The 25542-nt window shown below is 39.9% G+C and overlaps 2 protein-coding genes and 1 long non-coding RNA gene across 3 annotated transcripts in view; 1 reads left to right on the top strand and 2 right to left on the bottom strand.

The window, feature by feature from the left end:
• Nucleotides 1-25542, bottom strand: part of LOC145446218 (uncharacterized) — a 28958-nt gene that overhangs the window by 1271 nt on the left and 2145 nt on the right. Inside the window, exons 5-26 of the mRNA XM_080324457.1 lie at nucleotides 22346-22415; nucleotides 22113-22219; nucleotides 21907-22054; nucleotides 21208-21356; nucleotides 14664-14762; nucleotides 14476-14606; nucleotides 13375-13474; nucleotides 12778-12924; nucleotides 11901-11971; nucleotides 11751-11839; nucleotides 11604-11688; nucleotides 11105-11192; nucleotides 10934-11045; nucleotides 6437-6549; nucleotides 6274-6374; nucleotides 4553-4666; nucleotides 4376-4483; nucleotides 3458-3551; nucleotides 1654-1731; nucleotides 1476-1580; nucleotides 341-554; nucleotides 161-273 (exon numbers count right to left, since the gene is read on the bottom strand). Coding sequence (XP_080180583.1) covers nucleotides 161-273; nucleotides 341-554; nucleotides 1476-1580; nucleotides 1654-1731; nucleotides 3458-3551; nucleotides 4376-4483; nucleotides 4553-4666; nucleotides 6274-6374; nucleotides 6437-6549; nucleotides 10934-11045; nucleotides 11105-11192; nucleotides 11604-11688; nucleotides 11751-11839; nucleotides 11901-11971; nucleotides 12778-12924; nucleotides 13375-13474; nucleotides 14476-14606; nucleotides 14664-14762; nucleotides 21208-21356; nucleotides 21907-22054; nucleotides 22113-22219; nucleotides 22346-22415 — 2436 coding nt within the window. The remainder of the gene's footprint in view (nucleotides 1-160; nucleotides 274-340; nucleotides 555-1475; nucleotides 1581-1653; nucleotides 1732-3457; nucleotides 3552-4375; nucleotides 4484-4552; nucleotides 4667-6273; nucleotides 6375-6436; nucleotides 6550-10933; nucleotides 11046-11104; nucleotides 11193-11603; nucleotides 11689-11750; nucleotides 11840-11900; nucleotides 11972-12777; nucleotides 12925-13374; nucleotides 13475-14475; nucleotides 14607-14663; nucleotides 14763-21207; nucleotides 21357-21906; nucleotides 22055-22112; nucleotides 22220-22345; nucleotides 22416-25542) is intronic.
• On the bottom strand, nucleotides 14769-17432 carry LOC145446247 (uncharacterized). Its single transcript, XR_013917236.1, has 3 exons — nucleotides 17009-17432; nucleotides 16837-16940; nucleotides 14769-16299 (listed from the first exon to the last, which is right to left on the bottom strand). It is a non-coding gene; the product is annotated as an uncharacterized LOC145446247 (long non-coding RNA).
• On the top strand, nucleotides 19496-21221 carry LOC145446245 (ARL14 effector protein-like). The gene is made up of 2 exons (XM_080324492.1): nucleotides 19496-19930; nucleotides 20675-21221. The coding sequence occupies exons 1-2, from the start codon at nucleotides 19779-19781 to the stop codon at nucleotides 20904-20906; spliced, it is 384 nt and encodes a 127-aa protein (XP_080180618.1). The 5' UTR covers nucleotides 19496-19778; the 3' UTR covers nucleotides 20907-21221.

The raw sequence follows: 25542 nt of genomic DNA, 5'->3' as shown, positions 1-25542 counted from the left end.
TCGCGGAGTAAAAGTAGTCTGAAAATTCGACCACTTGAATAAATAGTGAAAGTAGGCATAACGTTCTCGAGTACTTCGAAAAGTAGAAATAGCTCCTCACTGACCACCTCTGAACATCCAATAGTACAATCGCAAATTTCACACTTCGAAATTCAGTCACCTTTCTTTGCGCGGTTGGAGGTCGCCTGATTTTCCGCGACAGATTTTTTCGGTTCTTCTGACTAAAGTCCTCCGTGAATTCGTAATAGATTTCCGATCGAGTCGTAACGTTCGCTAAAGATTCATTGAAACTTCGCTATGACGGCCTGACATTTCGATAAAACGTTACCCGCGGACCCACCTCTGTCGATAAGCCTCTTAAAATGCTTATCTCCGGGGTTCGATCGGCTCAAGTATTGGCGGAGAAATTGCTTGTCGCACACCGGTGATTTCTGGTGTTTCCTTTTGTCTTCTCGCACCCCCCATAAAACCAATTCGTACTGAAATAAGTGCCCAGCCGACACTTCGTGGGAAGGCCGGTAACAAGAGGACACCGCGCCTTTGTTGTCGATTATCTGAATACGATAGCAATAATGTTAGATTTAATTCCGTATTAATGTGCGACCGAAAATTACTGTTTTATTTACGGATCTTATAGAATTTACAGAGATGGTCAAAGTAGTCACACATCCTACTCATGTAGAAGTAGTATTAACCGTAACTTTCTACTCAGTTATCAGTATAAGTACCCATTTCTGAGACATATCAAAACTTACTTCAAGTAAGTAAAAAATCAAAGTATGTGAAGTGTCTAAGTAAGTACTTTCAAAAAGTAGATTCGGTCGAGGGGTCACACTTTTAGAGGCTAATCGATGGTGCCATACTTACAAAATTGCAAGACGTATCTTCGCAACAACGAAAAAGGACCAATGAAACTAAAAAAAGGTCGGGTCGGGTCCACTCACTGAAAATATGTTCACTTACCGCAATTCACGGTTTTCCGCAGTTCTTAGGACCGTTCCACTCGCAACGTGGCGCGACGTAAGTACAAACTCATTCCCAAAAATACTTTCTACTTTTCAAAATCCAATGTAAAAGTAAATGAATTTGATTAAAATACAAATATAGAAGTGATTTGTGGTACAGAACTTCAGAATAACGCGAAACAATAACTTCATATTGTTAATTTATTCGCTAAAAGCTTTTCGACTGACCCTCATCAGTAGCGAAACGTCAGTGATAGGGTGAATCAAATTCGGAAGGTAAGAACTATTTTGTCCACTAGTTGTTTGTTTTTGTTATTATTACGTAATACAGGCAAAATAGTTCTTACATTTCGAATTTGATTTACCCTATCACTGACGTTTCGCTACTGATGAGGGTCAGTCGAAAAGCTTTTAGCGAATAAATTAACAATATGAAGTTATTGTTTCGCGTTGAATATAGAAGTGGAAATGGCCACTTGAGTATGTGGTACATTGTTACTGGGAACTTACCTCCAAAGTCCATATCCCCCTCGGGTCCTCGCCCCAATGGAAAACCGACATGAACGGATAGTCGATAAGGAGGGTCCGGTCATCCCGTTTTCTGGTATTCATAATCTAAGAAAATATATCATTTCAATGCAAACTCGCCCTATACTCTATACTCCTATACTCAATTGAAATATCTCACCGGGGATACAGTGCCACACGGGGATCTTATTCTGATGCTGATGTCACCTCTGCATTTTACATTGTAGCTCAAAATGATCTGAAATTATAGGCATATATTGGGTATGTTCACAGAGGGCTATATGCATACTATGAGAATGAGATACCCCCCACCCTAACAATCATTTTTAGTGGTATCAATAGGGTTGCGTACTTTCGTTCATCATATCTATGTTTGTGGATTGGCATCTAAATCGACCAGATGGTCGTTAAACCGTTACACAAGTAGAAGTTGAAGATCAGAGAACTCAACATTATCACAATGCGTGACGTTGAAAAGTACTGCGGGACGATGCCTGGCACAAATTTCTTGTTTCCGCAGGTAATACAGGACGGCTAATTAATAGGGCGATTTTTTACCTTACAAAATCTAAATTTTGACATTTTTTACCTTACAAAAACTTAATTTTGACCTAACGTATGCAAATTAGGTGTTTTCCCACATAATGTTAGAATTGTACTACTTATCTTCATTTCTGGTTGGAACTGTCAGTCTTTTCGAAGTAGTTTGGCCTCAAAAACATTTTTGACTCAAAAACCTGACAAATTTTTACATGAAAAAACTTTATTTTAACAAAATCTGGCCCTATGAAGAATTCCAGTAGTTACATAACGTATTACGGTAGAAAATCATTAAAATTTGTTGTAGTACAATGAAAGATACTTTCCTACATTCTCGGGTAAAAAGTGTCAGTCCTTACTAAGTAGCTTGCCAAGAATGGAGAAAGAAAGTTCAACAGCAGCAGTTGTTGGCTGACAACACTGAAGCTGTGCGTACACTGCTGGTGACACACCGTGTTGGTTCATTCTGGCAACGGTGTCTGCATCACAATTTTTCATCATGCGCTTTTCGGTATAAGAACCATGCAATGCCCACGCTGTATTGGTTCAGTTAGGATATCGAGGTACGTTGAATAACACCATGTCAACCTATTTGTTTCATTTGAATGTTAATGAATCACAATGAGCAGACAATGGGCCGTCTACAACGGTAGGCCTAAAAAGTAGACTACAAGCTGTAAAGTGTCAAATGATTAGCTCACCTACAGCGCAAAATCTACGATACAAACGAAATGCAGGTTGCAAAAAAAATTACTTTGGAAACAATTTTGATATTTTTTGACCTAATTTTGACAAAATTTTGACTTTTTTGACATGTAAAAAAATCGCCCTATTAATCAATTATATTTCAGACGCATGGGATTGTATTAATCGTGCTATCTATATGGCCTCGTAGTTGTGAGGATTAGTGAAAGGTGTAAATCTGTGAAATAGTTATTTCCAGCTCAACGACATTTGACATGTTGAATACCATCGCGGCATGGGAATGGCTTCGAAAGCAACGAAGAAAAAGTACATATGAATTGCTAACATAATGGTACGCACAAAATACAACTGATATATTAAATGCGAAATACTGATTCCACCCTTATGCGCTCAAGCTATTCCTTCTGGCAATGGTCAAACGTTCAGCAGAACCTGTTTTGAAACGCGAACCCAATTATAAGGGTGAACTCAGAAAAAAATATATAGACTCAGAACATCATGAAGAATTTTCAAGTTACGACCTGCCTAATTCCGCTCCCACCATTTGTCCATGGACATTATGGTCATGCACTCCTTGGGGGAAAAGTGTGTTATTCCCACCCCTGTACCACCCGTAGTATACGGGTGTGAATATACACCCGTTGTTTCGTCAAGAGTGTGTTACCAAACTGTCGCCTCCTGGGACCGCGGTACTTCACATAAAAAAAACTATGTAGTACCTGAATATGCTCTAGTTTCAAAACTTGGTCGGTTCTGTTAACGCATCCATCGACGCGTGCTGGCAGAATCAGCTTGCCGTTAGCTGGAATCACACTGCAAACATTTACTCATTATTAGCGATGAGGCAAAACGCATTTGGTGAGAAGCTTAAGCCGAAGCAGGTAAGAAATCGATCTATCAAGAAATTGTAGTTGTAGTGGAATACGGAAGATTTGAAAAATATTAAGTAGGCCTAACTTCGATTTTGCACTGCTTCAATGCAAAATCAACACTTTTTGAATAAAATGATTCCTGTTCTCCCAACTTGTACCATATGGCCCGCTTTCGTTCTCAATACTTTCGATACACAGTTCACGCGGATCAGATGGCGAGGAAGAGACCACAGGTAGCCTAAACCTCCGACCCTTCGGTAGGAATTCTGAAGTCGACTTTGGTGGGATCAAACTCGCCACCCATTGGTGTTGCGGTTGTGGAACTGATATCTCGCCGCGACATTTGAATATGTATATTTTAGTGTAATAAGCTGATCAATCATACTTATGTACACTGACAAATTCCAATTGTCTGACTAGTATAAGGATGACAACGATTTGAATCCGGATCGAGTATTCTATGTAATGATTCGGATGGAGTAGGCCCGAATCGCAACATCGAAAACATGTACATGTACATACCAAACTATAGGCACATTAGTGGAAATGACATATGCGTGAAGTCGTGATAAGCATCGTCAAAAAGTGCAATGACGTAACTATATGGTCGGAAAAATATCAGATAATCCTTATGTGGTACAGAACTAGAAATATTTTTATATGGTGGCACAAAACGTACATGTTCGAACTTAATACATTTATATATATATATATATATGCTGTTATGAATCGACACTGAGATAGTCTACACCTGTTCCGACTTACCGGTATGGTGACGGAAACGCTAAAGAGCATTTGCGTTGTTTCTCCACATTCTTCCAATTCTCCGCGGCCTCCACCATTCTAAGAGCATTGAGTGCACCAAACCCGTAACTGTTGGATCAAGGAGTTTAGTCTTATAAGTTATCGGGTGCGCTTTATAACATGTAAGTATAGACTCACTATGGGTTGAGGTGGTATCCAGCGCCGTTGATATGCCACGCCTGGTTGTCGGGATCTACCACCAAAGCTGTATTTGCTACTAAATACTGCGCGTCTCGCCATGTTAAGTTGGGACTGAAATCGAATCAGTTGATTTGCGATAGCGTTAGCGTAGACGTGGAGTCGTCGTCAAAATAGATAGCGTTGGTACTCAAGTATAAGTATAAGTAATGACGTCAGTTTCTACTGAATTACGAGATGAAGGTGTGCTATGTCGAAGACGTAAAGAATGACTTTCAGTAATGTAAGAAATAAAAGGTACGAAAAGTTGACACGTAGTGGTTTCAAAAGTAAGATTTGTTCCGATTTAGTTAAAGAATAATTTTATCATTTCAAAACACCGATTGCGATACAATGAAAAGTTATAGAAAGGAGTCAAAACGACTTGGAATATATCTTTCAATCAAACACCCACCTTGGCCTTACATATAGCCTATTAATATATAAGAGAAATGTCAATAAGAGGCATGTGTTGGCCTACACTGAATATAACAGAAGATAGCAGATATCAGAAGACACTTTTAGCTGTCAATCGAGATGATACTGTCGAAATTGCAAGATGCATCATGTATGTTTGCGAGTATCGCAAATCGAATAATGACGCTGTACAAAAATGTGCAATTTTCAATTATCCAGTTACGGTGATATGGGGCTTAGGGCTGTTCAAAAATAACTTTTTTTCCGGAATCTTGCGGGTTACGTGATTAAATCGTTAGGTTGCCTTAAAAAACGACGCACACCAAATTTGAATTCATTCCAACCAATATTCGCAGATTTCGTAAAGTTTGAAAATTTCGAATTTGCCTATGAATGCAAAAAAAATTTTTTTTCAAATTTTTCTTCCAACCCCATAAAAATGTTGCGCTGTCTTCAAAATCGATGCAAAACAAATTTGACTCAATTCCAAGCCGTAGAAGCGGAGTTATTTGAGTTTTTCGATGACAATTCTGGGATTATCCCCCAATCAAGGATAATCCAAGAACTATCATCGAAAAACTCAAATAACTCCGCTTCTACGGCTTGGAATTGAGTCAAATTTGTTTTGCATCGATTTTGAAGACAGCGCAACAATTTTATGGGGTTGGAAGAAAAATTTGAAAAATTTTTTTTTTTTTGCATTCATAGGCAAATTCGAAATTTTCAAACTTTACGAAATCCGCGAATATTGGTTGGAATGAATTCAAATTTGGTGTGCGTCGTTTTTTAAGGCAACCTAACGATTTAATCACGTAACCCGCAAGATTCAGGAAAAAAAGTTATTTTTGAACAGCCCTAATGGCGCTATATAGACCGGTTGTTAGGCCGATCTAACTCGTAAAATTGATACAAACTTATTCACAAACGGCTTCCTGCGATATATAATCAAACGTATGAAAAGCATGTTATTTGGCTTCAAAACTTGTGAAGTAGAAGTGAAAGTAGTCTAAAAACACATAAGCACTCGACTACGTAGTGCAAGTAGGTTAAATCTACTTGAGTACTCAGGAAATGTTGAAGTATACTTCGCTACTGACCACCGCAGTAAAGTCAGATTTGGTGAATGAAATTTCAAAGCATACAGGGCGGGGATATACAAATTAGTCGTGCAATAGTATAGCTGTATACCGGTACGGTAAGTGTGGGAATCAATATGAAGCCATAATATCAAGGCGCCGTTAGTAGCACATAACGCGAGCACATACTTGGCCTGGAGAACCATCGCAAAAACTCCTGACGCCAAAGGAGTGACGGATGACGTGCCTCTAAAACTGTTTGCGCATCCGTTGAAAAGCGTTGGCACTATCTAAAAAACGTCCAGGCATCATTTGATGAGGCAGAATTGGAGTAAAACGTATGTCGGCATACCATCCAAGCTCGCGATTTGTCGGCCGAATGGAAATCAGTTGCGGGAATGGTCAACATTATGCAGGTGCATTGTTCGCTGTAACTCGTCGATTTTCCGTCCGGAGAGCTTGATCCTGTATTTTAATATTCATTCGGATAGAAAATGCGATTCTTTAATTGGTATAGTTTTAGTTTTGGAAAGATTGTAACTTGATATATTGATGCAAAGGTGCCAACTGCCAATGCCAATAATAACGTGATCTATCTAGGGTGGCATTTAAAACAAACGGTGTTTTAAAACACTTTGTGTGCCTTTAAAAATTGTGTTTTCTATTAAAACGTTCTAAATTACGCAATAACTGTTTAAATCAGGGGTGTCAAATATACGACGCGCGGGCCGTGTCCGGTCAGCCGGACGATTTTATGCGGCCCGCGAAGCAATTCTGAGTAGATTGTAAAAAATTCCTATATTATCCAGCACATTAGTAACAAATGTTGATATGTTTTGCTGGAAATCTTTCCATCAAATATTACACCATGACAGCAAATGTTGAGCATGTTCAATAGTGCATAAACCACATAACAACTACCCAGTTTTACTCTAGTTACCATTAGGAAGAATTTGGTGACATTGACATGACACCCCATTTCTACAAGGACAAAATTACACAACGAGTTCAGATTTTTATGGAAAAATGGATAAAAAAGAAACTATTCGGAGAAGCAAAAGTGTCAATTCGTAACCGTTATGTGCAGTTTATATGGAAAATATCTTAGTTACACCAATAAGTAATTGAATGATGTATGGCCGCATTGATTTGTCACTTCCGACCCAACAGGTCCCCGGACTTTTGAGAAACCCGATTCGTAATTTAATAATAATAAACCAAATTCCAACGTCCGCGTTCACAGTTTAATATCTTAGATTCCTCGCAACGCATGCGCAGGGATAACGCCCGATTAAAGCAAGCGAGCGTTAGCATAGAAATATGCCAAGTTATATCGTCGTTAGCGTCACTGTTTTATCGGTACTAAAATCTATTCAACCGGACAATCATCGTATTTTTGCCAATTCCATTATTCGCGAATAAACGGTGGTGTGACTTGCTATAGAATTCAGCAGAGATGAGCGGATTTGGAATTTCTATGTCCTAATCCAATCCAAATCCGAACTTTCAAATCCATATCCAAATCCTAATCCATAACTTTTCATATTCAAGTCCATGTCCAACCCTAATCCGATTCTAACTGGAAATTCAGAAAAAATGCTAATTTATGCAAGTGAAGAATTGGAAAATTTTCTTTCACAACCAACGATTCCCTTGATTCAAGATAACTTAGTAACCATAAGTACATTGATAACTGATCTGAATAAAGTTTGTCGCCATTCACCACACGACATATCGATCTCCCAGAAAATAGGTAAATCCAATCCAAATCCTAATCCGTTCAGAAAAAAATCTGTAACCCTAATCCAATCCAAATCCGACAAAATTTCACAAATCCTGCATTTTCAAATCCTAATCCTAATCCATGCTCATCTCTGGAATTCAGGGATGTCTAGAACTTCTAGATATCCCTATCTAGATATCCCTGCTAGAATTACACCCATATGATCGCGCTGATATTATCTATATATACTTGATAATAAAATACTCAAGGGAAAAGCAAGGGCACAAGGAAACATTTTGTAATCAGTTGACTGGTCCGGCCCGCGAGCGATTTGAAGGCTTGAATCCGGCCCGCGACGCGGAGTTTGACACCCCTGGTTTAAATACGATAAAAAAACATGTATTATTATTATTATGACACAACAACGACAGTGGCGCTTATCGCCTGTTCAGGCCTTGAGCGCCACGACAGCGCATTTCAGTTCAGTTCAGTGCCTTTGCTTTGGGTATAAAGGACGAGTTTTTCTTGGCCGCGCACTCCCACTCTTCATTCTCTCTCGTTTTGCGTCTTTCTTTTCTCTGCTGCCGACTTCGGAACTCGGCTCACTCTTCCTCTGCGCTTTTCAAGAACAGCGGGATCGGCGATAAGTAACCCAGATAGACCTCCGACACGAAACATGTAGTATATGAGCATACGGACGGACGATTTGCACCCAATATAGTCGACGTATTTGCGATACGGAGTGGATTGAACCCTCGAAATCGTCGTCGGTTCAGCATTAGCAAGTAGATATATAGATCATTGGTACGGAATGGGTGTTCTGGTGATGATGACCGCCGACCGCATAAATGCTGCATAACGATGTAGTCCTAGTTAAAGATATTTTTGGTCTGTTTCTGGCCGGAAGCCGCGTATAGTTTGGGACAAAAGATCACGAGAACTGTAGCGAGCTCAAAACCACTTCCACTTACTGTAAAATTAGTTACGCCGGTAGGCGATATCGTATATCTATGATAATAAGGATACTCTCACATGTATTGTTATATTCTTAGGCCTATGACTGAATCATGACCAACAGCTGACTCGATGACCAAACAGGCGTATCGCTGATCGTCATTTCACTGAAATTTTCATAATCAATAACACTGGTCAACAAAATGAAGAAAAAATATTTGGCAGAATGTCTGAGATCCGTTTCTGGGGTTTTTGAGGTTGCTGATTACGAATATCACATTAGTTTTGTCAGATTGACTTTTTGTGAGAAGATATTTATACCCCTAAAAAAGCCCAAAATTATACTGTATTTACCCTTAAATATTTTACTTGGTAGGAAGAAAATCATAATTTTTTCTAATTTTATACTCCGCATAAATGGATAATTGAATATGAAGAACCCTCATGTCGTTCTCAGTCATTCTGTCAATAATAACATGATATGATGCGAAATATTTGTTTGTCAAAAGAGCAGTTTGTGAAGCCTAATAATTGTACTCTTGCACAACGGCAATACATATTCTCCTGTATCAATTGGTCATTCTACCAAGATTAAAGAGGAGTATATAACTATAAAATTTATCCTTGAAAAGCTTAACTACTATACGCGTATGCATCTCATTTCTTTGACTGGTAAATGGACAACAAAGTCAACGAAGTGGGTATACCTGCTAGTAACCCCATCAAACAAGAAGCTTAAATATGGTATCTGGAATATTCGAATACCGATGAAAGATTCCAATTTCACCTTTGGAAGGAGTTCACTGCATGCAATTTCTCCTAAGATGTAGTAAATAAAACTTTTTAGATGATCACAAAGCACCCAACTACAAAACAGTTCATCCGAAAATTCGTATCTGCATAAACAAAACAAACAATCGTTGAGTTATATGTTTCATCTGAACAAGTCACACACAATGTACAACGCGATAAGACACAGTGCAATGTAATGAACAGATAGGAGGATGTCGAACGACACGCAGTTGCGATCCTTTTAATCAAACATCCACCTCGGCCTATAGAGCGCCCGATGTCACAGTTCCTTTCGATGTTGATCTTTTTGAAGCCACGGCCCTTTGTACTAGATCTTCCCATTCCTTGTGAGTGCTTTCTTTCTTCTCTCGGGCCTTTTTCTGGGCTTTTTTGTCGCCGTTAGAAGGGCGACGGCGGGGGAAGAGCAGCCAAGATAAACCTCCGACGGGACTCGAACCGGAGCCGCCAGAATGGTAGGCGCTTATCGTCACCACTATACGCTATGTCCCCCGCTTGAGCACAAACATGAGCATAAAAGTTCACTTCCTGTTCAGTCATCTTGATATATTTCCTGATCTTGTTGATTAGCAAGGGGAGAGGTTCTACCAACACCTCAGAACAACAAAATAAAGATATCAGGGCAGATGAGATGAAAAATTGAACATATTATGGCAGACCATTGCCGGAACCTTTCAAGAAACTGAACTAAATAGCTTACAGGCGAAAATCGTACAAAAAACAATTATGCATTAAAACAAATTAATACTATTATTATATTACAACTGATTATTTCAAATTTACAATAGGTGGTTGACATAAAACTGATTGAATTAATGCCACGTTATTTGCGTATCTAGGTAAATACTTATATACATGACTGGCGTCTATTTATATAGATGATATCCGTGAAAGTCTGTAACTAACTATATAAATCTATTACCCTTAAATATAGTGCTGTTGCTGGATTTTGATTTAAAATAGTCTTATGTGCGTAAAAATAACAAGTAGATTGAATTTTAAACTTTATAGTACGACTGAGCCGATTTTATATCTAGTCATTACCGCGAAAATAGGAGATTTTGGTAAAAATAGATTCATGGGTTATCTCCACAACAAGAGCCAATTTGGAAAAACTAATGTCATATTGGGAATCAGTGCCCTTCGGAACCCCCAAAACCACTCTTACTTTGTCTGCCTAAAAATATGTGTTGGCCAGTGTATTCGTCAGATAATATATATTCTCTCTAAATTTATGTGTAAATATACATCTGTCTATCTGTCAGCATTGATCACCTCTGTCATCAAATACTTAACATGTGTCGTGTGGCTTGAAGCTACTAAGATTTTGGGTCCGTATGGAAATGTATCTTTTGTACGCACCAACTGCAATAGTGTGAATACTGCACGCGAATCCGTCTGCCCCACAGTGATCATTGTTCATGCCGCCATTTCCCGACGCGAAGGTATACAAATTTCCTTTGCCGCGTCTGCCCTGTCATTGAAACACAGATTGACAAATATTCTAAGAACGATTCACGCTCTTCGCCGTACTTTCTCGCAGCCAATTTCCAACGCCTTCAAAGTTATGCTTTCCGGTTTTCGAAACAACTTTCCCGAATCTGAAGGCCCCCAGGAGTTTCTAAAAAAATATTTCCGGTTGTGAAATCACTTTGTAACTAACCATTACAATTACAAGATTTATGAATGTGATTCGGAACTTCCATTTAAATTATGGGTACTTCAAGCATATTTCACCTACTCGCACTACTTCCAGAAGTGGTTATGATTTTAGAGTATTTCTACTTCTACTTGACAGTTTTAAATTTTTCATCAAAACTACAATATTTACTTTTTTACATACTTGTAAATGGCCACTTCTACTTGAGTAGAAATTGACGGCGTTACTTCCAGTTGTACTTGAATACCGACTGCCGATGGTGACTACTCTGGCTAACTCTGATTATACAAATCCCATTTGTACTTGCACATTTTTATGTTTTATAGCTCAATATAAATTCAGTGCTGAATAACCCTCCGTATATATACTTACGAGTATACATCAATGTAGTTGTTTTTGTGTATTAGACCAGACGCTTCCCGTATATAGGTGGCCGCAGTGCCTATTATCCTCAAGGCTGCGAAAGCAAGATTCCATTTCATAGATAACCCTCAACACATATTCTCTGCGAGCGTTTACCCGCTAACTTTACGCCGTACACGATTCCTACCCCGCATACGCGATTGTTGGCAGCCATACCGATTATACCAGCGCATTTGGTTCCGTGTCTAGATACAATGAAATGTGAGAATCTTCGATTTCATAGTCTCTTTCGTTTCGATATTTTACGGTTTGAACGAGTATGGCAACGGTCCGTCCGTGTCAGGAAATTCTACGAAGTCAAAACTGGCGGTCGGGTCCTGCGAATAAGGAATCCAATTTACATTCACCAAACATATCAGTCCCTGCTGTTGTGGGTATATATTGACAGATTTACCAGACGAAGATATCGTGTTGTGCATTGGCCTTTATAGTCTCGTGCCGTGTACATTTTGTCCGTATTTTATACCCTGGCGAGTATAGTAACCAGGTAATTCTGCTAACCTAACTGAGCTAGCCTTTGTCTAATTGCATTGGTCAATTGTTGGTTACGTGTTACAAATTTTAATGTAATTGCACTTCGACTTCGACTTCAACAGTTTCGACAGTCAATCAATTTACTGCATACCTTTTCCAAGTAAAAAGTATATTGTTTGAAAATATTCACATTACTTTTAGGAGTGGGATTGTCGATCTGTGTCATAGCAATCACGTCATCGGTCATTCGGCGTTGGTCGTGAGGAGCAATTTTGAAAGCTATCACCGAAGATTAACCAACCAACAATAACAAATGCCCCGTCAAAAACTAATTTTGTCTCCAAACTAAACTTACTTGATACTTGGGCTATTTGTAGCCTATTATTTCAACATGTCATATAATTCTAAATTCAAATTGTTACGGTATTATTTGCACGGTAATACTCAAGTATCAACAATAATTAATTTGACCACCACCGATCACTCCGTGTTTTAAGGAGGCTAAAGAACTCTATGATAATCACAGGTCTAGGCCTGCACTAGTTGAGAAAATACAGCAATGTTTGATATTACGTGCAATTTCATAACCTGATGTCAACCTGCTTGTCCAGATCACATAACCATTACGCAGCTTGGAACTCAGTCTTACATAGTTGGGACGAATATCCGGATGCCGGTAATCAACTCCATCATCAACGACAGCAACAACTATTCCCTGGCCCGCTATTCCTTTGTCCCACACAGACACTACGTCCATGTCGTATCCGTTTGGGTTTCCACCTTGCCCACAGTTGTACTGTAACGTAAGTGTCAATAGTAAGCGTGGCTTGTTGAAATGGATATATTATATACACAAAATTGCGTGCGACGATGTAACTTTCAAATCGGCTACAATTGGTATATGGGGATATTTAGAGTTGTCGCAGCTAGTCCCGTATTAGACATCTACTCAAATCGTACATTATAATACTATACATCAATATAAGCAGCCGGTGAAGCCATTTATAAATGACACTTATTTCCTCAGGATATTCAAACGCATCAAAAGTTGTTCCGTAAAAAGAACGCAATCTTTATGCGGTATACGCAGGTCATGAATCACCGCAGGATCAAGTTAAAACTGCTAGATAATAGATATGCAACCAATTAAATATTCGGTGTTATTATTGTTGCGCCGGTGTGTGAGCAATTTAACATAACATTTTCTATTAACCCAAACGACTGCAAGTTTACAAAATGAGCTTACCAGCTGCCACTGACACGGCCACCGAAAATCATTGAACCGGAACCGCTCACTCAGATTCACTTTTTTGCCGTTCATGACGTCAAAAACGTCTCGGGAAATGCTGAAATCATTAAACAACGTCATGTGTGAGCGCTACAGCTGGTTTATAGAATGGAAACATCTTACATTCCTCGAGTTCAATTGGGAATAACCAAACTACAGGGCTAGTGGAGCAGTCGATCCACACGACCCAAACATACAGCGCTGTTGCATTGTAATTACGCTGGGAAAACTAGGGTCACTGACTGATTCGGTTCCGAGTGGAGTCTAGTACCACTAATTCTCAATTCAGATCACAGCAAGATCGAAGTACAAAAGTAGCCTATGTAATTGGACTTCCTAATTCGTTCTTGCTGTGATCTGAATTGAGAATTAGTGGTACTAGACTCCACTCGGAACCGAATCAGTCAGTGACCCTAGTTTGCGACCCTTTGCGACCATGCTGCTAAAATGTTTGGCTGGTGCGATACCATCAATCGGGGCTTCAAGGCTCCCGAATATGGGGAAGAAAGTATCGGCAGCATATTTCTCGTCTTGTGAGAAGAGCATATAAATTTGGTGCTGAAAATAATCGACTCATTTACCACTCGCCTGGAATCATTACAATTTATACTGATGGACTCGAATCGTTGTGGTTGAGATTCAGACAATGCTGAATACTGATATTTTTTCAGAATTCAGGCACGGCGAATTTGGTATTTGATACACGAAGACGTCAAATATGCAATTATATTTTCTCCTACAATACCAGCCATATGGCGAGATAGCGCAGTGGTATAATCCGCGGCTGCAACACCAATGGGTGCGGGTTCGAGTCCGCCGAGGTCGACTTCTGAATTCCTATATACCTAAGAGTTGGAGGTTTATCTAGGCTCCTCCTCGCCATCTCATTCGATTCAGCGGTGTCTTACAAAAAGCTACGGAATAAAAATGAAGAATATCGGCCTGGTGTAAATGACCATAGTAGTCGACAAACACCATGAATACCTTAAAACCAACTACAATACCAGCCTAGATAATATAGTTCCCGTTCCTACTATCACCGATACCACACCGACTTACAAAATATTTGGAGCGGGCGATGCAACCGAACATTGGCAGTGAGATGATTCCAGATAATTTGCTCTACCAATCTGTCTATCAGCATTTTTCAGATCTACCGGACGATAAATCTGAAGTTGAGCGCTGCGAACCTGAAAATATCGGTTATCACAACGCGGTAGAATTCTCGTGATTTTTGTGTTTTCTACCTGATGGAATCGATTCAGGGAACGAGTTACATTATCCGTGTTCACACTTCCCTTTGGTGCACGCAAATGGAAAAATTCAGGAAGGTATTCCTCGGAGATCTGAAATATATGTAAAAATGAGATGTGCTGGCGATACGCAGGTATGACTATAACGATAATTTACCTAACTTCAGTATCCGAAATCATACTGGCCGACTGGGCAATGTAAATGGGTGTTTCGCATACAATTTGGGTAATATGCTAGTTATGCAGAGGTGGTCAAAGTAGTCAAGAAAGCTACTCAAGTAGAAGTAGAAGTAGCGACGAAAAAATCTACTCAAGTACGAGTAGAAGTACTTCTTCCATAAGCACCCTAAAACTACTTGAAGTAGAAGTAGAATTGACTGACTTTAAAAGTACTCAAGTAAGTAAGTAGTGGTGAAAACGATCCTAATTCGTTCACATGGATTGTAAAAAGGTGCAAATTGAGCTATGCGATAGGTGACGAGCTTGATTCATATTGATGCATACCAGCAGGTATCCTATTTTCGATAGCATCAGCATTCGTCCACATCATGGGAAGAAAATGATAGGATTGATATGAAAATGCAATACTTATACTCTGTTTTCTCGAACAGCACGAATTAGAAAATAGCATGGTATGGCGCCATCCCCCACATTATACGGTCTGTAGTTTAGTCGAAGAGCAATACCGAGAAGTTGTATAGGATACGGTGTAAACACTTTGCACCGTGCAAAAATATGGTCGACCGTGAAAATGCGATATTGTGTAGCTTTGTTTCCGGAAATTAAAGGCATTACTTCACTTGCTTTTATACTTCAACAGGTATGTTATCCAGACAAAAGAACTGATTTTAATCATAACTCAAAGTATATGATACGGGTAATTGAAAATGAAACATAAATACTACTTCTAAAAGCGGAACACGTTTTTCATGCATTTAGTCCAGAAAGTTTCAAAGGTGGTATGCTAAAACAGCTCCAAAACTAACAAAAAATGTCAGAGTCCACTTTGCCTGGTTAAAACGCGCCATGGACATGCTAGATTACGATATGACAAGTAAATGCTAGATTGCGAAACATCAGTTTCAAACGTTTTGATGATCCATATATACTGTTATGAATTATTTCATATGGGCGAAGGGGGACAATGTGGTGAGAACGCAGGGATATCTAGATATCTAATTCTAGATATCCCTCTGTGAACGGAACCACGCCAACCCGCTACCTAAATTATATTCATCGATACTTCCGTGAAATCATACTGGTAACTCCGTATCCACTGCGCGCGAGGCGCGACGAAAATTCTGGGCTTCACTCAATTTTTATGAAAGTTAAATGTTGATACTCCGTGAAAACAGCACCGAGATTCCTCAGGCTATCTTCCTGATTGAAAGATTGAACTACTTCTACTTGACAAACTGAAAATAGCGAAAAGTAAGTAAGTAGATCACAAAATATTACGAAGTAGAAGTAGTGAAAATCAGATCTACTTGGGTAAGTATTAGAAGTAGAGGATACCTACTTGAGTACTTCGAAAAAGTAGAAGTACTTCGTTACTGACCACCTCTGTAGTTATGTGTCTGTTGAGTTAGTCTTCCTGACGACTTTCCATATAGTATCTTGCGGTAAAGATCTAGATATGAGAAGGACTTGGCCCGGACGGAATATTACATTGATAGGTTGTGAGGTCAATATTCCACAAAAGAAAGGATAGATAGGCTGAGATTGAACGAATACAGGATAGAGCGACATACAATTGCGTCACTGTTCAGTAAACACGGGCTGAGTTCAAATGGAAACAGAATCTAAAACAGAAACAGCTCTAGTGACAGCTGCGCACTGCGCAGTGCGTAATCACGTCGCATGTATGGAAGTTAAATCATTATCATCGACCACACTTTTGACGTAGCCTATCCCGCAGTGGTAAACTTCTCTACAATTGCCTTTCTTGATCGAAGCTGGTTTCGACCCACATGTGGAGGTCACTTTGGATGGTTTCATGGTATCGGTCTTATAAGCCCGTTGGTCCTTTTAGCAGCGCACTTCGCAGCGGAATATGTTGGCCGTATTACGAGTGATACCTAGGCCGCGGTAGGCCTAAACTTTATTATGTTTTGTCGCCGAATAGCCCCGGACTGCCGCGCATTTACTCAGGAAATATAATACTTACCGATCTCACGAACTCAAGGTTATGAACTCGCGCAGCTTCTCTAGCACTTTCCGCTGCATCCAATGTTTTCGATATCTCAATCAGCCATTCGTCAAAGTTTTGCTCTGATAATGAGCCATATGAATAGGAATACTGCGAAATTAAAATACTAATCCCTATAAGTACTCTAAACCTCAATAGTCTTCGGTCTGCCCAAATCATCATTTCCACACACTTTCACATTCAGAATGGTGAGCTCGGCAATGATGCGATTTTCTAATGCCTTCCGGAACTCCCTATGCGACTTTGGAAAGATCTAGCATATGGAATCGATCATCATATTCATGCACAGTTTCCGAAAAATAATATTTCCGCTTACCTAATATCAGCAACAATTGTAACGATAGCAGCGTAAATATTTCTGCCGTTGTAATACAGTGACCAGCCATTGATTTGCATCGATTCAAGGTACGACGTACGAACACCGAGCAGTTAATAGCGAAATTTTTAGTCGCTGCATCTCTACTAATAAAAGATACGATTGATTTGAACGATGCTGCGTTTCATATTAATTTACAACAACATTTAATAGACCCAGGTGATTTAATATCGTCGCACTATTGCAGGGGTGGGCAAACTACGGCCCGCGGGCCGCATGCGGCCCGCAACACCGTTTTGTGCGGCCCGCGAGAGTCTAAAGAAACTTATTAAAAATACTGCTAAAATGCGTATAAAAAATCGAATTAATGCAAGGACCTGATTAAATTTTTCCTAGTATATTTCATCATGACTAATTCCAAGGAATTGGTTCTCATATTGGGTGGGGGACGCGATCCCCGTGGGGGCGTGAAAGCATCTGGAGGGGGAGTGAAGCTGAGCTCAACTGATTTTTTTCACGCTCCGCGCGACTTACATCCACTTCATAAGTATTTAGTATAAATTTCATATTTAAAAATCTCTCATCCACAGTCGTAACCTTCCATGTCATCAAACTATCCGTTAGGTTTGCTAGCATCCTGGTTAGCCTACATTCTGTGATATGACGATAATGGGGCGCAAAATCTTTCATCATCATAAGGGGAGGGGCGTGTCTTGAAGCGTTTGCGAACCACTGTAAATACTTCCTATGTTATTTTTTATGTTTAATTTCTGGCGCTATAGCCCGATCTCAAGGCCCACGCCGTTTGAAAGGTTTCAACTGCCAAATATCACAGAAATCCTAAATGAGATTGACATAATTCGGATCACGAGTATGCTTTCAGATTGGCCACACCAGTTTTAATTATTTCAGTGGTGAGCTTATAAAAAACGATTCGCGCGTGTCTTAGGTAGATTCGTGCTCTGTATGCGTATAATTAGGGTATTTATATTGTGTCTACACATGATAGAAGCGTGTTTGACGTTAACATGGTTATCATGCTGTTAGCATTGTCTGTCCTGGAATTGAATGAAAAGTGTATCTAGTAAATCTATGAACAGATCGCTGCTCACAGATTTAAATTTCAATCCTGTTTTAAGAATTGGGAAAACTGACTTTCATCTCTATAGTTTTGACAAATCAGTTATTGAGGTCGACCAGCCTATAAAATCTCGCCACTGTTTCTGATGCGTGTACGATATAATCAAAGCAATGTTTGGTTTGTTTTAAATAAGAATATGCATTATATCCACATCCTCACTATATAATCAAATACCAATATTGCGTTTTGGTTTATAATCCCAATTTTATATAGTGCGGCCCGCGAATGGATTCAGATGTTGAATGCGGCCCGCGAGCTCAAAAGTTTGCCCACCCCTGCACTATTGTATATGGCGCAGTCTTGGGATGACTTGACTGACTCTGCGGTTCGCATTTGCAGATCTGTAAGCCTTCAGCGAACCCCCAAAAATTCGTTGAGTTCACCAAGGAATGTGCTAACGTATTTTTCGGCCGAAACGCAACATCGTGATGGGAATTGCTTCATTGCAATTGAGCTTATAAACATTGGAGATAGAGTCGGCATTTTAGAAGTACGGGATTTCGATTTCGAACACCAACCATCCGCTGCGCGCGGCCGCAATAGTCGCGCCTATCGCCATTGCCAATTCGGGAGTGTCATCGCGCCACGAATCACGTGCATGAGTTGCGTGTGAACCAGCGAACCTCTGAAACTGGTTCGCGAAATCCCAGTTAAGAAGCACTGCTCTAAACGGAACTTGATTCCACGCGAGTACTGAACTGATGAAAAAAGTCAACAAATTTCCTATTTTGTCGTAAAGCGCGATGAAGAGTGTTATCGGTGACACAAGATGGCAGGCCATTTTGAAATTCAATTCATAACGTCGCTATATTGCGGCGCAATGAAGGACAGGCAAATGTTGGAACAACTATAAATGGGAAAAGGACTACCTACTGCCGCAGGCTTTCGGAAACCGAATTGCCTCTTATATTCTCTGCATTACTTTTCATTCAGTGTGCGCTGTGCATGCCTCTTATTTACTTCGCCCAGGCTAAGGTGGGTGTCATCTTAATGGCTACTCCAAGTTGTTTCGACACCTTCCTATCTTTTCATTGTATCGCAGTCTTGTGATGTTTTGAAACGATGAAAATATTAATAAACCTGATTGATCGATATATAGCTCAGTGGGCAGTGGCAAATGCCCAGAGTTCAAAACAAAATGGGTCATGCGGAACGAAAATTTGTTTCGGCGGAGCTTGTGTACACTGTACATGGGAACTGGACTGAAGATGCAAAGGACGACCGGTTGTGCTGCAATGAGTCTGCATTAGCGCTATTTGGGCAAGGGAACCGTGTGAGTTTTCACAAACATCAAGTCGATGTAGGCCTGTGCAATCAAGTAAAGCGAGTTTAGCGTTGGCAACTCCGATGAGAATCGTGTAAACTGCAATTCAGAAAGGCCTCCTAATTTCCATATCAGCACTTTCCAAAATCGCCATCCCGCTGTCGGTTTTACTGCTCCACATGTCAAAATATCGCCAATGGCCGGTCATGAAGCAACGTCAGATGAAAAACTTGGAGTTTCGAAATCCCGGTCCAGCACTGAACCACTTCAACCCTGAAAAAAGCCACCGACAAGAGCGGAAGAACCAATGGGTCACCAAACTATCACAAAGGTATGATAAATTAGTGTTACTACCAAAAAGACACTTGTGCCATTCGTCCAACTATTTGATATTTTCTGCCACACACCTCTCCGCTTATACTCCATAAATACATAGATACAGTGTCACAGATGTAATAGGGGCCTACACAATTGCACGCATTACTTCACCTGTGTCCTTTTCGATTCTCTGCATTGGCAGCCATATTTCCTTTCTGTTTGTGCTTCATGTTATTGCTTATATCAACAAAACACCATGATCTATTTTAATACTAAAGGAGGCACAGACTACATAGAGTCATTATTTCTGGCCACCCTATCTGCCTGATATTGCTCTTAGCCAGTTTCTTTTGACTGCACCTGAATAAACACCATCCCCATCTCTTCCATATCTCAATTCAAGGTTATGGTGCTACCATAACAAAGTAGCCTACAGTTTTTTAAGAGCGCTTTAGTTGAGTATGCTTACTTCCACTATTTATTCACAAGGTCTTTTAGACTACTGTTACCTCAAAGCCAGTCCTAGAATATTAATGTTTAATTATTACTTGGAAATCGCACTTCTACTTGAGTAGACATTATTGTTACTTCTTGAGTACCACCTCCGCACAGTGCACACTAATTCTACCCAATTAATAATTTATGCTACTAATCACTACTTCTACTGAAGTAGCCTACCAACGATGGCTATGCTGACCGAGTGACCAACCACCTCGGCACGCTAACCCAAAACTTACTCATATGCCACACGTTACAGGGGTAGAAAGAATGTCTACGATGAAGGTGGGCGTATGATTACGACTGGAAGAGACGTGTGTGACTGCTTGATGCGAGACTGTCCGGGATGCTTCTACCCCTGCGAAAATTGTGGAAACCCGAGATGCGGACGCGAATGCAGGATCAACAGGAAGTGGCAGTACAGCAGCACCGAGGTAGAAGGGGGTGGGACAAGGGAGTTTCCAAACTCCAAACCTCCCCACACTATTTGAACTCTGACTGCCATCCTTCACTGTGAAGTGGCACCAATTCTTGCCTCAGCCTGGCTGACAAGGAACAACCGACAAGCATTGTTCGTGTATAAAAAATATTTATGTCAATAACATTCATCAGTTCACTGCTTCATCGTCTTCATTCATTTTCCCCTGAAATTTTTCGTAGTTAGGGCGATCACTGAATCAAATTTGACTACCGGTCGTACATTCGGTATTTTTGGCACTGTTGTTAAACGCAGTTTTTTTTTATTGCATTACTTACATTTCCGATATTCCGAGTCATACTTAAATAAATCACCTGTAGTTTCAAAATCTCGTCTTTGTATTTGCGCGACCTTGACTTCTCCTGTTCCAAGGACTGATTGAGCGAAGTCACTTCTTCGGTCAGTTCGTTACGCAGCACGCACAGCCGCTCGATTTCCAGTAGCAGTTCGCTTTTTTCCTTCACTGAACAAGCAGATTAGACGCAGTCGATCGTTTGTGGCGTGCTTCAAACGTAACTCTTATTGGGGCTGTGGAGTCGTTTCACTTTACCACCGGCTAGTATTGACTCCTAATATCTTCACAGGAATGTCAGTTGATTCTCTTGGTAATAATTAACTAAATAAACGTATGATTTTCTGAGTTAAATCTACATGGATGTTGATTACATTTTATTTACTATTATTATTGCCAATTGAATCAACCTTAAATGAAAATGTGCCCACAAAAAGAAAATGAATGAAAGACTTGGATAACTTCAATAACTACAACGGCACTTTTTACTAAAATTTGGTTCGATTTGATATAGTCGGGAGTCTGTAAGCATTTTCATAATGGGAGTCTGTAAGCATTTTCATAATTTAGACTCGTAAAGGGTGTTACTAAGTGATAAACTTGATAACTTCTATAACTGCAAACGTACGACTCACTATAGATGGGTGCTACAAAATTTCTGTGAATCCGACTCCACAGCCCTTGAGTTACGGCAAAATTCTCGTGTGCAGTGTGCCCTTACTTTCGCCCTGTTGCAACATTACCAGCAGCTGCTTATTCCTTTTCTTAACTTGCTTAAATTTCGATTCCAATTCCATGTTCTCATTGGACAGTCTTTGGATCAAATCGTCTTTTGCGTCTTGTGATTTGTCTTGATTATTCACAGTTTTCTGAGCCAAAACAGCAGTGATCCACTATCTCGTGTCTCACTATTGCAACAGCACTAACCTGTTCTTTGTAGCGCCGCTGATACCTCGATTTGACCTCTTCGTGTCTTTTGATCTCGCTGACAGCTTCATCCACTTGACCGAAAAAGTTTGGCTGATTTTTGGCATCTGAATATGTCAGATAGTCAGCTTATTGTCATTCTATATACTGTCAGATCGTCAGCTTATTGTCATTCTATATACTGTCAGATCGTCAGCTTATTGTCATTCTATATACTGTGAGTAGAGTTATACCTGCCATCGGTAATTCATTGTGAGGAACGGGGTCGGTTTCAAGCGAGTTTTCCACGTGCTGCTGAAATTTCTGTTGAAATAAACATGGCATAAGAATTTTCACTCATCAATCTACTTCAATGTGTCGATTCCAGGGTTAACAAGACACTTTTACAAAATGAAGTACTGCACTAGTCAAACTACTTACTATTAGGGCTGGGCAAATTCGAGTACCTGAGCGATTCGATTCTGAATCACGTATTGCGCTTCGAGTCGAGTATCCCTCTTTATGACGTCACAACAGAATGTACAATGTCTAAGTTCAAATATGTACATTTTATGCCACCACAAAGAATGTCTGTTACCCCACATTCAAGATATTTTGGTATTTTTTCGACCATACCGATTTCATTGCACTTCTCGACAGTGTTGTGGGATGATCATGACTTCAGAAATGTGTTGTTTCCAGTGACGTTCGTAGCTTTGTACTATGTCTCGTATGCTGAGACACGGCCAATCCAGGTTTCAAGGCTTCCTCAGTGGAAAATAGTATCAAAACTATATTCTCATCAATGTTTCCTCTAAGCTGCACAGTGCACACCAGACATGGGGTAATCGCGATTAGTAATCGTAATCGATTACGACGATTACAGCATTTTCAAGTAATCGTAATCGCAATCGATTACATTCGAAAAAAATCCTAAGTAATCGTAATCGTAATCGACTACTTCACATATCTAATCGATTTCTTTGTGAATGAACGATTACTTCTTATTTGTGCAATGAATATGACATAACCGAACATTCGTGAACAAGGAGGAGATATTATACCAGGTTATTGATACCGTGAACGGTTGATTTTCCAACGCCACTGCTCATTATTACGTCAGAAGTATTAGCTTTGCTCGTCCTTGCGTAAGAAGTATCCACACGTAGTAAATATATATTCGATGTACATTGCTGTGTGATTGTTGGAACAGCGTAAGCCATGTTGTATATCAGGTTATCAATACACTCCAGACGCCACTACCTCGCAGCAAGATAATAATCACCAGTCTGCCTAGTTTCAAATAGTAACTTATGCTTAGACGCAGTTTGACCGTTGCTGCATGGCGAGCAGTAGGCTTATGTATGTAGCATACGTACGTATTTGTACGGACACCGGACAAAGATTTGAAATTTTGTACTCGTCAAATAAAATACATTACGATGATTTAAATAACAGCTGCTGATATAAATCGTAACCGAGCCGTTATTTGCCGATTCTCGTAACGGCAGCTTGCAGTATCTGTATCAAGTGGAAGGTAGAATTTTAAGTTCACTTTATCTTATTCTCATATGACTCTACTTGAAACGGGCAACAACCGTTATTTCACAATTATTCACTCTACATTTATACATGTCGCCATATAGCCATCCGCTTATACACAATGTTAGCGTGGGTTGTAGGTACAATCAGGACCAAAACAGTAATTCGTCCTCCACTCCAAACGTTGGTATTGGTAGGGTTGTAACCACATCACAATGTTCCGAGTCACAAGTCAATCTCACTTTGATAGTTTTGACTCGAGTCAAGTCGAGTCATTTTCAATTAACCCCCGAGTCACGTCCGAGTCCAAATCAGTTAGTATAGGGTCGAGTCTGAATCATAGTGTTTGACTCGAGTACGAGTCCAAGTCGTTATGTTCACAGATCAGTTTTCAGATCAATCCGGTTCAACCCGCTTGTTTCATCTCTGCTCTAGTGATATATAATGGCTCGTATTCATAATATAGTAATTTTCATCATTTTTCACAGTTTATGGCCCTTTCAATACAACATCCATTGTAGCAGTATATTTATTAAACTCGGAGACTTTTCGGGTGCGTCTTTTCAAGAGTTATCGGCACACTAAAGGGATTTAAACAGATTTAAAAGCAAAACCAAAAAGGCAAAGTATGACACAACAATCAAAATCACAGACCATGAAATTCGCATTGTACTAATGGCAAGTATCCAAGTATCAGGACTGATAGACGAAATACAAATAATGTGGTCACTTTACTATTCTTCGAAGTTACATCGAATGTCTGTCTTGGATGTTCTAGTCTCGAGTAATGTGACTTGGTTCGAGTCATGCAAAATGACTCGAGTACAAGTCGAGTCAATACAAAAATTGACTCGAGTTGAGTCAATTTACGTATTTGAAAAAATGACTCAAGTCAAGTATAGTCACCAAAAAATCACGACTCGAGTCATTACAACCCTAGGTATTGGGGCTCCATAGGATGGTCAGTTTTCATGTTGATGACTGAATTTCGTCAGTAATATTGGTAATTGAATTATATTGCTATTCATTCAGATTTACCGGTAGAGCTGGGGGCACGTAATTCCTAATTATAGCATTTGGTATGTTGTTATAATTACTTTATTGTATGTTGTTATTTCGTGACCTTACGTCTTTTATCAAAAGATACTGTAGTCGCCCAAACGTAGCACACTAAGATAAAAACTTTCGTGTGACGCACACACAAATTGTCATGCCTTCATGCCTCTGTGAGTGCCCCGGTTGGCATTTGCATTAATCGGGCTCAGATTGGAAGGACCGGACTATTCGCCACGCCCACAGAGCGCGGCCACTGACAATTGACACATACCCAAAGTTTTGGCCAAGGTCATTCTTTGGTAGCACACTTTGTGGAGTTGCATGTTGTCCGGAATTGCATACGTCTTTTGGTGTGTCGGGGCGGGGTAATGACCGCCACCGAAATGCCTATTCCTATAAATTATGCATGCTTTTTTTCTTGAGGGGGATAGGTATGCATTTCAAAATCAAGCTATTTAGATACATTAAATCCCGAAGCTCGAAGAAAATTTTCAAGTTAATTAACTATCTTGAAAATACTCGATGATAATTTATGTTGATTTACGAAATACTTTTGAGTCCCCTTAGCGCTCGCTCCCGGTCCTATTGGGGAGTTTGGGGTGTGGCAGATACGGACCTGGCAAGAATGCAGATCGTTGGGTGCGACGAATAGTCCTGCATGGAGTTGGGCAATTGGTACATTATGACGTAACAAGCAAATGACGTAGGATATATAAAGAAAGTGTTATCTCATTAGACCTTTTCATCGCAAGCCTTATATTGTCTTCCAATATATCTTCTGAAATTAGTTCTAAGAAGCAAAACCAAATGTAATCGTGAGTAATCGTGATTACTTTTGAAATGTAATCGAAAT

The sequence above is a fragment of the Botryllus schlosseri genome, chromosome 9 (assembly GCF_051294905.1).
Source record: "Botryllus schlosseri isolate E-star chromosome 9, Bs_hap1, whole genome shotgun sequence".
In the NCBI taxonomy this organism is placed as follows: domain Eukaryota; kingdom Metazoa; phylum Chordata; class Ascidiacea; order Stolidobranchia; family Styelidae; genus Botryllus; species Botryllus schlosseri.
This window is presented reverse-complemented; position numbering and strand designations above follow the sequence as displayed.

Bases quoted from the DNA above. Each gene is read 5' to 3' on its own strand.
- LOC145446245 (XM_080324492.1), top strand. From the start codon at position 19,779: ATGTCAAAATATCGCCAATGGCCGGTCATGAAGCAACGTCAGATGAAA. The intron at 19,931-20,674 runs GTATGATAAATT...CACACGTTACAG, and splicing joins GTCACCAAACTATCACAAAG to GGGTAGAAAGAATGTCTACG.